Source organism: Rhamphochromis sp. 'chilingali' (genome assembly GCF_963969265.1).
Source record: "Rhamphochromis sp. 'chilingali' genome assembly, chromosome: 7".
Lineage (NCBI taxonomy): Eukaryota > Metazoa > Chordata > Actinopteri > Cichliformes > Cichlidae > Rhamphochromis > Rhamphochromis sp. 'chilingali'.
The window spans coordinates 39615910-39629166 of record NC_137934.1 but is presented as its reverse complement, the minus strand read 5'-3'; the positions used below and the strand labels follow the sequence as shown (position 1 = coordinate 39629166).

The window sequence follows — 13257 nt, the reverse complement described above, 5'->3', positions numbered from 1 at the left end:
TTCTCTAATGATAAGAATTTTATTTGTGAAGAAGTTCATGAAGTCATTACTAGTTAACGTTAAAGGGATGGTTGGCTCAACAGAGCTCTGACTGTTTGTCAGCCTGGCTACAGAGCCGAAGAGAAACCTGGGGTTGTTCTTATTTTCTTCAATCAGTGATGAATAGTAAGATGTTCTGGCTTTGTGGAGGGCTTTCTTATAAAGCAGCAAACTATTTCTCCAGGCTAAATGATGACCCTCTAAATTTGTGACACGCCATTTCCTCTCCAGATTACGAGTCATCTGCTTTAGGCTACGTGTTTGAGAATTATACCACGGAGTCAGGTACTTCTGATTAGAGACCTTAGTTTTCACAGGAGCTACAGTATCCAGAGTCGTACGTAGTGAGGAGGTAAAATTATTAACAAGATAATCGAACTCTGTTGGGGTAGCGTTCAGATAGCTGCTCTGCTCTGTGTTGGTACAGGGCATTGAAGATGATAACAGTGGGTGGATTATATTCTTAAACTTAGTTACAGCGCTTTCAGAAAGACATCTACTGTGATAAAGTCTACTCTCCACCGCTGTGTAATCAATTATTGTAAATGTAAATGTTATCAGGAAATGATCAGACAGGAGAGGGTTTTCAGGAAACACTGTTAAATGTTCAGTGTCTATGCCATATGTTAAAACAAGATCTAGAGTGTGATTAAAGTGGTGGGTGGGTTCTTTTACATTTTGAGAGAAACCAATTGAGTCTAATAACAGATTAAATGCCATGTTGAGGCTGTCATTTTTAGCATCTACATGGATGTTAAAATCACCCACAATAATTATTTTATCTGAGCTCAGAACTAAATTAGATATAAAGTCTGAGAAATCAGACAGAAACTCTGTGTAAGGCCCAGGTGGACGATAGATGATAACAAGTAAGACTGGTTTCTGAGTTTTACAGCTGGGGTGGACGAGGCTAAGCATCAGGCTTTCAAATGAATTAAAAGTCTGTCTGGGTCTTTGGTTGATTAATAGGCTGGTGTGAAAAATTGCTGCCACACCGCCCCCTCGGCCTGTGTTTCGAGGTTTCTGGTAGTTAGAATGACTCGGGGGTGTTGATTCATTTAAACTAACATAATCATCCTGCTGCAACCAGGTTTCTGTAGGGCAGAGTAAACGATTTGTTGATCAATTATTAAGTCATGTACTAACAGAGACTTGGAGAGAGACCTAATATTTAATAATCCACATTTCACTGTTTTACTCTTCGGTTCAGATGTGGATACTGTATTGTCTCTAGCTTCACATGTCTGAGAACAGAATCACCAATTACCAGAGTTTGACCCCCGGCGGGTGTGTCGCCGAGTGGGGAAAAACGGTTAGACACATGAACAGGTTGGTGGTGTACCTGGGGCTTCTGTTTAGGACTATGCTTCCTCCTCACCGTCACCCAGCCGCCCTCTTTCCCCAGCTGCTTGGGATCTGCCGGGGAACAGCCAGCGGGGCCTACGCTATCTTCGGCTGCACCAGCTACAGGGGCCTGGCTAGCTACGGGTGAATGAAGGGTGCGAAGCAGAGTCTCCAATTCAGTAATCCTGGCCTCCAGAGCTGCAAATATACTACATATTCTTTTCATTGTTTTGTGTAAGGGAAACTCTGATCATGTGAAAAGCATTGGTCCCAGCATAAAACTAAGTTAAATTCCATAACCAACTTTTTGTGTCATCGAGTTCCTGTCTGTCTACATCTCAGGATTTCTTTCTGGTATCTAACAGCAGAGGGGGTACTTTTTGGCAAACTGTCCCCATTACCAAACCGATTATACTGGATGATGTTGCTGGCTGCACAATGTTGACTCCTCAGACTCATTTAAGTAAAATGCTAATTTATGCTTCTTAACTGGACAGATTGGTACCCTCCAAGTTTAGCCGACTTGTTTGGGAAGTGTACTTCACGTGGAGCTCTATATCACCACCTGTTTGAGAGAATAAGCGTCACTGTGGTTACAACCACTCACCAGTGGCTTTATGTTTAATGACGCACTTAATACTCATGTGCGGAATGGTTCTTATAGAGCATTTTTGTATGTACTTGAGTAGGGCTTTTTGAAGTTTTGTGAAGACATTTCACCTCATCCAGGAGGCTTCTTCAGCTGTGAACTGGCTCTTAAACAAACCTGCTTAAGTAATGTAACCAAAGAGTGTTTTTGGTTTTTTTAGTTTTTTTTTTTGGTTTTTTTTTTTTAAACTTAAATAATAAAAACACAAAAACCACTACACTTCACTGCTCATCTTTTATTTCAGCAAGAGACCTCTTTTATACCTTCACAGTAGACAGTGCTACAATTTTGCCTTTAGTGTTTGACACCACACCCACCACCAAGAACAATCCTTTCCTCAGTAAGAATGAATGGATAGGAGCACAGCATCAAGCAAAGTGCTGCAAATACAGTTTGTCAATTCACCTGATATGTTGAACTAAATGAATGACTTGAGGTTAACATCTGGTCAATGCAAACATTCATTGAACAAAAAGGCACAAAATGATTCCATTCTTGCAGGTGCCGCTTTACAGCAGACGGTGTAACTGTATCAGTCAAAGTGGGAGTTCATCACAATGGTTTTTATTTGGTCTGCCTGGTTTGTCAATTGGTAACAGACCCCATTTGAAAACAGGTAAGTTGTGTAAGTGGTCAAAGTGTATAATCTATACTCTCACCCATGTTGTGAACAAGTTTTATGCATTAGCATGCAGCCTGACCACTATACTCAAACGTCAGTGCAGTCACCATTCAATGCAAAGCAAACAGTCCACACACTGGAAGAAGAGTCCCATCAGGCTGACTGCTACTCAATCCTGGTACAGCAGAAACCCAGAGAAGGTGCTGTACTTCCAAGTGCTGCCATAGATGGCTCCACGATGCAACCTGAGCCACACCTGGTCTCCTTGGAAAAGCGGCAAAATGGCGTGGTTGCTGGCCGTTTCATGGTCTGGGGCTCCATCGTTGGCGTATGCCGACACCATCACCTCCTCGTTGCGCATGAGGTTAATGTAGAGTGGCACATTGATGGCAAGCTTCAGGATGTGGAAGATAAAGACATAGGTTCCATTCACAGGGCAGGTAAAGCGGCCAATGTGGGTATCGTACATCTCCCCTAGGTTGCTATGGAGCTGGTCAAATACAATCGGCTGGTCGAGATTTCCTGGAGCGAAGTTGGCAGTGCGAGAGGCAGTGAAGGCCACTCGCAGAGGCTGGGAGAGTGGGTAGAGCTGCATAGGCAGCAAGGCGGTGTGGTGGTGTCCATGTGGAGTGAGTGGGACCTCCACAGTGGAAACAGACAGGGAATCCCCATGACCCGAGTCCACAATTGTGAACGCTCCCTCCCTGTCTGGGCTGCTCACCTGAGAAGAATCACTCCAGGCTGCTGTGGAGTTGAGATGACACAGAATGCCATGTTGATTATTTTTAACTGCAGGAAGAAAACATCAAATCCCAAATTTGAGAATTTGGCTGTGGAAATATGTTGGTGGCACCAAACTTAAAATCAAAAATGGAAGTGGAAGCTGTAGCAGAAAAGACAATGGTTCCTACCACTGTTGTTATGTCTCCCTGCTCGCCTGTAGTTGTGCTGGTACCCCGAGTCCTGAGAAAAAGGCCACAGAAGCACAACAGTGACTTTTACACAGAAGGAAACAAGGACAGAAGATGCGCTTGGTATAAAATCTAAGTTGAAAAATAAAAATTCTGTAAAATGGAAAATTTTGCATCTTCATTCAAGTTGCAGAGTCATCTCTGTGGTAGTCTCTTTTCAGTTGATTTTCATGGAATGGGCCCTCTATACTTCCTGCTTTGAATCTAAATTGTGAGCAGCTGTCTGACACAAACTGGAATTTTATATTTTGTTATTACCTTTAAAAAATGACTTTATATAAAAGTCAGGCATTGTTCAAAGCTTTTGGTGAGTGCTGATGATTACTTGTTATGGCAACCAACACAGTCAACATACCCCACAACTGTTTGCGATTGTGCAGCCTACTTTGTATAAGCAAATACACTTCTACACACCGCTTCTGATGATCTACTTGATTATGAATTTTAAAGCTGCAAACTTCTTCAAAACAGATTGTGCTTACAGAAAAACTGCCCCCATATAGAAACAAAACGTGTTCCCTTTCCACATGAACAGACTAGTATGAAAACTGCAGGACTTGAATAAGTTGTGCTTTTACTTAGTGAGCAGCTTCACTTCTGTAAATAAATTGATTTGCTTGTCAAGTAGGTTTCCCATCCTTTGCTTGGGTCATTTAATGAAATGCCTTTTTGGTTTATGGCCGTATTTAATCCATCATTTGTGCTGGGATTATAAAATGTTAAAAGATAGGTTGACTTACTCTAGCTGCATAGAGGAGGGGACCAGAGTCCCTGAGATGAGTTGGAGAGATGTAGGATCCTCCTGTAATCAGAAACTAGTTTAAGAAAACCTCAGTTTAAATTGTGCCAGTTCACAAAGATGCTTGATGAGAAGGTCATAACCCCACAATATTAAGGAAAACTTCACACATAAAAACACTGGTTGTAGGGAAGAAGAACTCCCTTTGAACAGGACGAGCCCTTCTGCACAGAGGCACAGCCACAGCTTGGGGTGGGGTGAGGAAACGCACAACAACAAAAAACCACCACAAACAAACCAAAAATGAAACAAAAAAAACCAAACAAAAAAAAACCAAAAAAAAAAAACAAGACCAATACCTCGTTGCCACCCAGAGGAGCGAAAGGTTTGAGCCAGTGCCTTGCCACCACGTGCCATACCTCTCACAGAGCCTCTGGTGTAGTATGATTGGCTGGGTCGAGTCACACCACCCGACTGGCTTGGAGACTGAAAGATCTGTCCACCATGACCCACCGAGTAATCCGACTGGTACACTAGAGAAAATGCATCTCGATGATGACGACCGGTCTAGCAGTGAGGACACAAAGCCAAGAATGCAAAACTCAACATACCTGGCTGTGCCTCCTCCTCTGAGAGGGCAAACTCGGGTGGTGTCTGGGTGCTGGCAGTGGTGTATCTGGGCTCAGTGAAAACAGAATCTGGTTTATAGGTCACCTCCCCCGTCTGAGTTAAGGAGGTGCTCACTTTAAAGACCTACAGAAAGCAGAAAAAACACAACCAACAAAAACCTCGAGGAGCTGGTTTTTTTTGGAAGTCACAAAACAGACATTGAGAAAATGTAGGCTAATGAGCTTGTTTAGCATTCATACATCCATAAGCTGTATGGGTGTTTAATAGTTTGTGGTACTAACTATTAAAATATTAGAATCTTACTTTCCAGAACTGAACCACAAAAATATTTTAGATGAGATGTCAATTTTAAATATGATGGTTCATGCACATGGTTCTCAAAAATTACCCATCTTAAGACTTCCACCAACTTTAAGTTTGTGAACACCCAGAGACTACAGCTGGAACAGCAACACATGTTCAGACACCCAGTAAAATGGAGATATAATACCCACTAACAGCCTTTGACCCATTTGCTGACACCACAAGATCTTTAATCAGAATCTCTTATCCTGAGCTGCACCATGTGTGAGAAGTCTCAGCTCTATTTCTTGCGTACAGTGAGATCTTATCTCACCTCATCTTTTTATATCAACACCGTCTGAATCGCATCTCAGAGAGGAGCTACAGCCCTGCACTTTGACTTTAGCCACCAATGATCAAAGTCTGAATGATACTTTGATGAAACTTACTGACTGGATGTTCTGAAACTGTGCAGAGGTCAGAGATCGCCTGGTGGGCGGTGTAGAGAAAGTCTGTCCCTGAGGGGGGGTGGAAGTGCAGGATGTTACCCCATTACAGGGCGACTGCTTCCCTGAATCTGTTACTGGTGTCTGGGAAGGTTAAAAGAAACAAAATAAAGTATTCTGGCAACACTTCACAGAAGAAGTTCTCCGATGGTGGCTAAACTAATCTACCATAGGACAGCTCTTCTCCTCCAGATTGCTGGAGGCAGTCGACTCCCGGCGAAACAGTGGCGGTGAAGGAAAAATCTCTTTTTCAGCCAACTGGAGAGACTCCTAGATTGACAACAAAGCTTAAGAGAGGCACACAGAATGCAGAGTATAACTTTATATTGAAACGAATGGCTCCTTACATGAGGTAGGGCCTTTGGGGAAAGTTCTATGTCACAGGTCTCCAGGCTCCGATTTCCATTGGTCAGACTGACTCTGCGCTCTGTAAGCCTGGTGGGCAGTGGAGTGGACTGAATATAGGAAAGGTGGATATGTCACAACTAAAAACTGTTCTCATTTTTAGTCACACCTGCTTTGTTAAAAAGGAAAGGAGCTCCTTACATGCATCGCTTTGGGTAGGACATCAATTGGGCTTCTCAAACCTGCTTTAGCTGTTTAGGTGAGATGGAAAACAAAACAAAAAATATTAGGAAATTTATTCAAAAAAAATCTAAGCAATATTTCTTTTGTATGACTAAAAGACCGACAAACTGCTAAAACACAAATCACATTTGCATATACTGCTAGTACATTTATAGGCCACACCCAAGCCTGCAAGCGCTTTCCTGAATATTACGTTTAGAATAGATTTAAATGTCTTTTTTTTTTTAGTGTATTTCACAGTTCTGTCTTAATCCTACATCTCCCTATAGCAGCTCAACCCCTTCATAGGAGCATTGCCACGCTAAATGATGAACACATTTTTATTGAGTACTCAAATGGCTTTTTAGTCACACTGAATCGGGGGAATTTGAGGTTCAGCATCGAGCCCTAGGATGGACGTGGAGACTAGATGAGCTGGGAAGTCAAACCACTGATCCAAGTAGAATGCAACCTGCTATACCCCCTGAGCCACGCTGACAATCACCTGTACACCTGGTAAGGTCCAGCACACTCGAAAAGCCTCCCATCAGTGATGTTTCCAACACCAGTCAAGTTCATCCATCTCAACCCTGACAAAACAGAATTCATGTAGTCATCCTTTAAACTCTCCCAGTGAGTTTATTACTACACCGGCCCCTCTCACCAGTGACACCAGATCATCAGCCACCAAGACTCTTCCCATCCAGGTTTGCTTCTTTCAATTTAGATTGTTTTATTTTTTAAATTTAAACAAAACTATATTGGATCTTTTGTACACAATCTAGATAAGGTTGGTGTAATTATACCAGACTAAGATGACTCCATCCTAACCACCATCTATTCAACATTCTGCCCTCTAAAAAAACAAAACAAAAACAAAGTTCAGATCCATCAGGTGCAAAACCAACAGACCAAAGAACAGCTTCTACCCGTGGGCTGTGAGAACCATAAATGCAAAGTGAGCAGACCTCTCTCATACCATCACTTTGCCGCTGCTATTCATTCCAGTCCCTGTGCAATATTTCAGCAGATGTGCAACTTCCATCCCTATCCTTCGTGACCAAAGCCCCCACAATGCTTCCTGGTAGACAAACATTGTGTAGTGTTCTTATATTTTTTTAACTTTTGTGGTCTTGCTACCTTATTTCGCTGTGCGAGCAACCCTACGATGACAATAAAAGTTCTAATTTTTCTCTTTAAGTACCCAGTCCTTCCAAATTGATCTTTATATTGCATCATGAGAACTATTAATCACTGCTGCATTAGCAAGCTTTACAATGATCCCAAACACACGGCCAATGCAGCAAAAACATACCTTTACCATTAAAGAGTACTTTGGTTGGATCTCTTAGTTTTCAGAGTTCAAAGCTGTGCTGGTCAATGCTTGTTGGTGGCACCTTCGCCTAGATAAGGACAAAAGGACCTCCTTCCATTGAACGTAAGCTCTGTTGACCTTTGATAAGCTTCTTTTAAAAAGGTAAGGCCCACCCGTGCAGTTTCTTTCATCTATGCCATTTTAATTGTTGCATTTTATATGATAAAGCACTTTGTGACACCTGAGAATAACAGACCTTGTTAATTTTTTTCTCAATTTACCCAGAATGGAGGGAGATCCAGAAGGCTGTCTCTTCAGTCGGAGCTGGTCATTTGTAGGCGAGCTCTCACCATCTAGGAGAGAGTCCTGAACAGGACAGCATTAAAAAAAAAACAGAGCAATAAACCTTCAGTCACTGGCAAAGCTGAAAACAACAATAGTACCACCAGTTACACACAGAAAGTTGCAAACCAAAGTCCACCTGCATAAAACTGAAGGAGCCATGGATCTTTGTCATGAGCTCCTCGAGGTGTTGTCTTCTCAGGATGGGATCTTTAGGTAAGGCAGATGCAGAACTGAAAACTTCCACAGGTATATCCATGCCAACTACCTGTCAGGAATTACAAGGGGCTCATTTGTACACCTAAAAATATTTACAGAGCATCAATGTGCGTGTCTGGTGAAGATCAGCTGTTCAACTCACCAACTTTGAATTTTGCTCCTGTTTGGCCTTCTTCTCTTTCCTCTGGGAAGAATAGGATTTGAATCACCTGAGCTTTTGAGCCAATACTGGCAGATCAGTTCTTGTAATTTAAGATCAACTGACTACTTTCAATAAGTGCGCTCACCCCAGAGAATTACAGTACATCTGCAGCCCTTCCTTATAATAGCGAGTCTTTGCTGTCCCCTCCCCCGAAGTAATGCAGTCACTGGAATGTTACCTTTGCTAAACTACAGCATTAATGTTTCGTTTTATTCGTATCTCTACCTACTGAGCTGTTGTTCACAGACAGCCTGTTCTTCACCATGAGAAGAGGAATGCATAAATCATGTTATACTTCCGTTCGATTCATTCTGATACTAATATAATGAATAGTCGTCATCAAGTCACCCAGTTTTACTCGTCATTGCAGATGACAACTGAAGAGCAAAAATGTTTGACTATATTTTACCAGTTTGCAGTCTGCAGACTGCTTCCTTGTGGTGGATGGAATGACTTTAGGTATTAAAGTGGCAGCTCCTCTCCATGGTTTGAGGACTGCAGTTTGCGGTGATGAAGGTTCCCCTGGGAGCTCCATATCCCAGCAGTCAGGAGGGTCCTGCTCCTTCTCACTCACGTATAGTCTATTGAAAAACTGGCATACAACAGAGCAGTGGGTTGGGAACTGTTTGTATATAGAGCATTGAAATGCAGTCGAAGGAAAGGGTGGGGGAGGGGACCCTAAATGAATATTGGGCTTACCTCCTTTGAAACTTCATTTGATTTTGACTTTAGTATGGCTGACAGGGCAAAGCAGAAAAAGAAATATGGAAGTCAACTTTTTCAGGGAAAATATGGCAGTTACAGAAATACATTTCATGTAGTGATGCCTTTTAAAGCTCAGCTTAAGCAGAAACAGGGCAGGAGTGGGATCACAACACTGTCAAAACTAACCTTGGAGCTGTGCAAGGGCCAGAGAACTGTTAAACAGGAGCCCGAGGTGGGACACCTGATGCCAATACAACTACACAAAAGGAATGTAGATGGCTGCAAGTCGCAGTCTAAACAAGCAAGAAATCAAAGCCAGGAGGGGCCGTAGTCTGAAATCTCTCACCTCCCTCTATACAGTCTTATATTGCAGATCGACTAACTCATTTTTCAGCACATGAAGTTGTTCTTTGCCTGCTACAGGTTCTGGTACTTCTAGCTTACAGAACACAACAAGGACTGCCACGGGCATTTCCAAGACAGTACAGTTTGGGTCAATTCCTGGACAGGAAACTCAGGAAGCACCAAAACAATGTCAAGGACCACCAAAACTAACCTGGTCAACCCGCTGGCAGGAAAGTACAAAATAAAAACCTAAAACACCGATCCTGTAACACATGCAAGGTTTTTCATGGCTGAAAAGTTGCTATTGAAATGTAATTATGGAATCTTACGAGTGTGGCTGGCTGAGCTCAGGACCACCTCTGGAGTCTTGCTTGGAGGAGGTGGAAGACAACTGAAGTACTCGCAATTCAACAGCCTGGTGAGCTCCTCTTTCAACTGTTTAACTGAAAAGGAAAAAGAAGGCAAGTAGTAGGGAAGATATTCTTAGTAAGGTAAATCTATATGCAAGAATATCCATGTATACCCTGAAAGGCTGAAATAAAAGCTGTGGATTAGAGAAAAACAGAAACAAAAACCTCCAAACACCTTCAAGAGGCTGAGGTGGAGGTTTATGAATATTTTGCTGTGTTTTTCTTGCTGTTCTTTGAATTGTAGACATTGCTTTTTGCAGCTGGTTGTAGGGCTTTGTGTCTAATATGTTAGAATTACAGGAGCTCTAGAGATCTTTCCGGTTTTTGCACTCACACGAGGATCCAGCCACCGGCTTGTCTTTTCCCTCCAACAGGTCCATGTAGGCCAGAGCCGCCTGCTCCATTTGCTCTTGTAAACTACAGCGAACAGAAAAGAGATGTCAGTAGCTATATCCTGAAATTCAAGCCACCCTGTGCCTGACATCTACAAAAATTCTATGTCAACACTCAACTTCCACTCAAGGGCAGAAAACTTGGCTCAGAATTTGTGGCCTCCTGAAAATATTGTGACATGACCAATGAGAAGTGAAAGACTCGGGTCAGAAGTTTCAGTCATTTCAGTTGCTACGTCACCTTCAAAGGAGGAAGTTCACCATCTTATGGTCACTCTCACCTCAGTCTGTTATCTCTCTTGACTCCAAGCAAGGTGGTGAGCTGGCTCAGACTATGTAGCTGCTGGCCTGGAACGCATGGTGCCTGATTCTGGCCGGCCAAAAGGTCTCTCCTGACATGCTCCTTTTGCAGGCTAGCAAGGAGGTGCTGGACCTGGAGTACAGTGGCCAGACGTCGCCTCTCTTCCTCCACTATAGCTACTTGCTCCTTCTTCATGGCTTTCCTCTGGGCCTTAATCAGCTGCAGGGGAGGATTAAAGGAGTTTTCAAATTCTATAGCTAGTTGTGAGACTTCTGACTATACAACAGTTTAATTTATATAATGCATGTGAAGACATGAACGTGCATTTATTTACAAAGTACAGTTCAAATGCAGTTTTAGACCAGATCGACATCAAAACAAAAGGAAAGACAAAAACAAAACAAAGAGCACAGGTTACATTTCTAACTGGGTGGGCAGCCTACAGCCCACCAATATCATCAGATTACCAGGTGTAATTTTGGATATGCTTATCTAATGCACCGGAGCCAAACACAGCACAAGCAACCTAATACCCAGGGCATAATAACGCCTCGCCAGGATATAAAGACAAAGTGACCAGACACATTTACATTCTGAGTCAAGCCATCCAGGGTTTTGTGGAGCTCTCGTGCAAAGTCCAAGTTGTGCAGCACCTCCTCATACTTTTCCACAGCCGCCTAAAATGGAAATGGAAAGCTCAAATCACCAGTGCAGGTTCTAGAGACAGAGCTCATTTAAGAAATCACTACTAGCTGGACTCACCATTTGATCTTTGTTTAGAACCTCACCCTGCTTCAGTCTCTTCCTGTAGCCGAGCAGTTTCAGCTGTGGGGACAACACGCGTCACAAACAGCAGGCGCCCACTTTTACAGCACTGTCAGAAACTTACCTTCTTTTTCTCTAGGTTGCGAATTTTGTGTTTGAGGCAGATGAGGCCATCTTCTATGTAGGTTTCATAGCCGTAGTAAGCAGTGGAGATTTCCATGTTGAGCTGCAGCGTGTTCAACCCAGCAGGTGAGCCCATCTTCAGGATACCATCAGTGACCGAGTCCTCTTCTCTTCCTTTTGACTTCTCAGGTGGAAAGGTGATATCCAGGGTAGGTGAAGGAGATAGCTGCACCATAGTGAGCTCCACACTGCTATGAAAAAAACAAAACATCATCAAAGCTGGAGAGGAAAGATCCTGTTGTTGCTTGCAGTGTTTCAGTAGAAACAGTGGCTGGGTGGACAGAAGAGTTTGGGCAGCCGCCAACCCCGTGACAAAGCATTTATCCCGGCCACTGAGCAGCCGGCTGTCCCTGGATGAATCATGAAAGGAGCAGAAGCAGAAAGCGCAACAACGCGAACAACGTGCGCAAAAAGATGGTTTTTGTACATTTTCATTTGAACTAAACAGCCTTGTTTAAAACATCCACGTGATTCATTTTAGCCTCACTTGTTCTGCTGACTTGTCAGGGATTCATATCAGCAGAATGGGCTTCATTAAACAACATATGAGGAATTACAGCGTTTGGCTCAAGGTTCCTCAGGCTGCAGTCAAATCCCGATTAAAAATCCACGCAAACTTTCCTGCAGATATCGCGTCAAAAGAGCAGACACTTAGCGGATCAGAACTTTGCCTTCATATTGTCATCATTTCAAATTGTATCACTACAGACGCAGCAGCGTATCATTTCAAACAAACACCCACCTGGTAGCTTGTAAAAATTCCCACAGGAAGTGCCGCCGGACAGCTGCAAGCTCCAAACCAATCCCCCTCTTTTCTAACCGCGATGTTCAGCTGGCAGAGGCCACGCGGGTGTCGGCTCACACCTTTATATACTCTGCCGCTTTACACATGCCCTGCTGGGGCCGAAAGAAATCAGCCACCCCACATCCGGTTCTAGTACCTGTCGGTGACCAGACCGGATTCTCTCTGAAACATCATTACATCACTTTATAACAATATTTCACAAGTGATTTGATGGATGGAAGCATTTTGTGTGTTTTGTTGTTGGTATAAATAAATAATTCAACTGAATCATGAAACGAGTTTACACGCTGTTCGTTCATGACATAGTTCTGTTTAAACCACAGACTGTATTTAAAAGATAGAAGTAGTCATCTCTGCATTTAGAAACATCACCTTTACCTTTTCACTCAGGTTATTTGATGTATCTGTTTATTCATTTATGAGCAAAACGTGACCGTATTCGTACAAGAGTGTGGGAGTGCAAGGTTATTAGTTATTAGTTAGCTGTCTCCAAAAACTATTTTTGTCACACAAAAATAGTTAGTGACAAAAAACTAGTTTGTGACAAAAAGCTATTTTTGTCCCACATAGAAACATGCATCATGGCAACTTTTGGAACCAGCCTCAAGTGACCACTGGAAGAACTGCAGTTTTTGGAACTTTCAACACAGATCTTTCTGCTCTGGAGGTTTGTGCTGCGTCTCTCTCTAACATACATTTACAAAGCTGCACAAAAGTCTGTCATGACTCTTGTTTATTCAGATCCTCATATTTTTGTGTTGCTTTGCTTCCATATTCAGAACTTCTTCAACATGCTGAAATTTATTTATTATTTATTAAACAAATTAATTATTGAATTGCGTGATAAATATATTATATTATTATTATATTATTAATACTAATATTTATTTTCTTTCACATCTAATGTACAATGTCATTCATTTA

General features: G+C 42.5%; 1 protein-coding gene across 4 annotated transcripts; it reads right to left on the bottom strand.

Annotated features, from left to right (window-relative positions):
* Positions 1-2252: 2252 nt before the first annotated feature.
* On the bottom strand, positions 2253-12433 carry caprin2 (caprin family member 2). 4 transcript variants are annotated; one of them, XM_080887817.1, is made up of 21 exons: positions 12271-12433; positions 11470-11719; positions 11343-11405; positions 11171-11257; positions 10561-10799; positions 10222-10304; positions 9807-9920; positions 9127-9164; positions 8837-9019; positions 8368-8409; positions 8146-8274; positions 7946-8030; positions 6329-6378; positions 6130-6237; positions 5951-6052; positions 5726-5866; positions 4976-5117; positions 4724-4897; positions 4366-4427; positions 3566-3617; positions 2253-3398 (listed from the first exon to the last, which is right to left on the bottom strand). In XM_080887817.1, exons 2-21 carry the CDS (start codon positions 11701-11703, stop codon positions 2824-2826), a joined length of 2703 nt encoding a protein of 900 aa, XP_080743943.1. In that variant the 5' UTR covers positions 11704-11719; positions 12271-12433; the 3' UTR covers positions 2253-2823. The 4 variants fall into 4 exon arrangements, with proteins under 4 accessions (XP_080743943.1, XP_080743945.1, XP_080743944.1 ...); XM_080887819.1 differs by having other exon boundaries at positions 4784-4897; XM_080887818.1 differs by having other exon boundaries at positions 11470-11716; positions 12271-12432.
* Between the last annotated feature and the right edge of the window lie 824 nt (positions 12434-13257).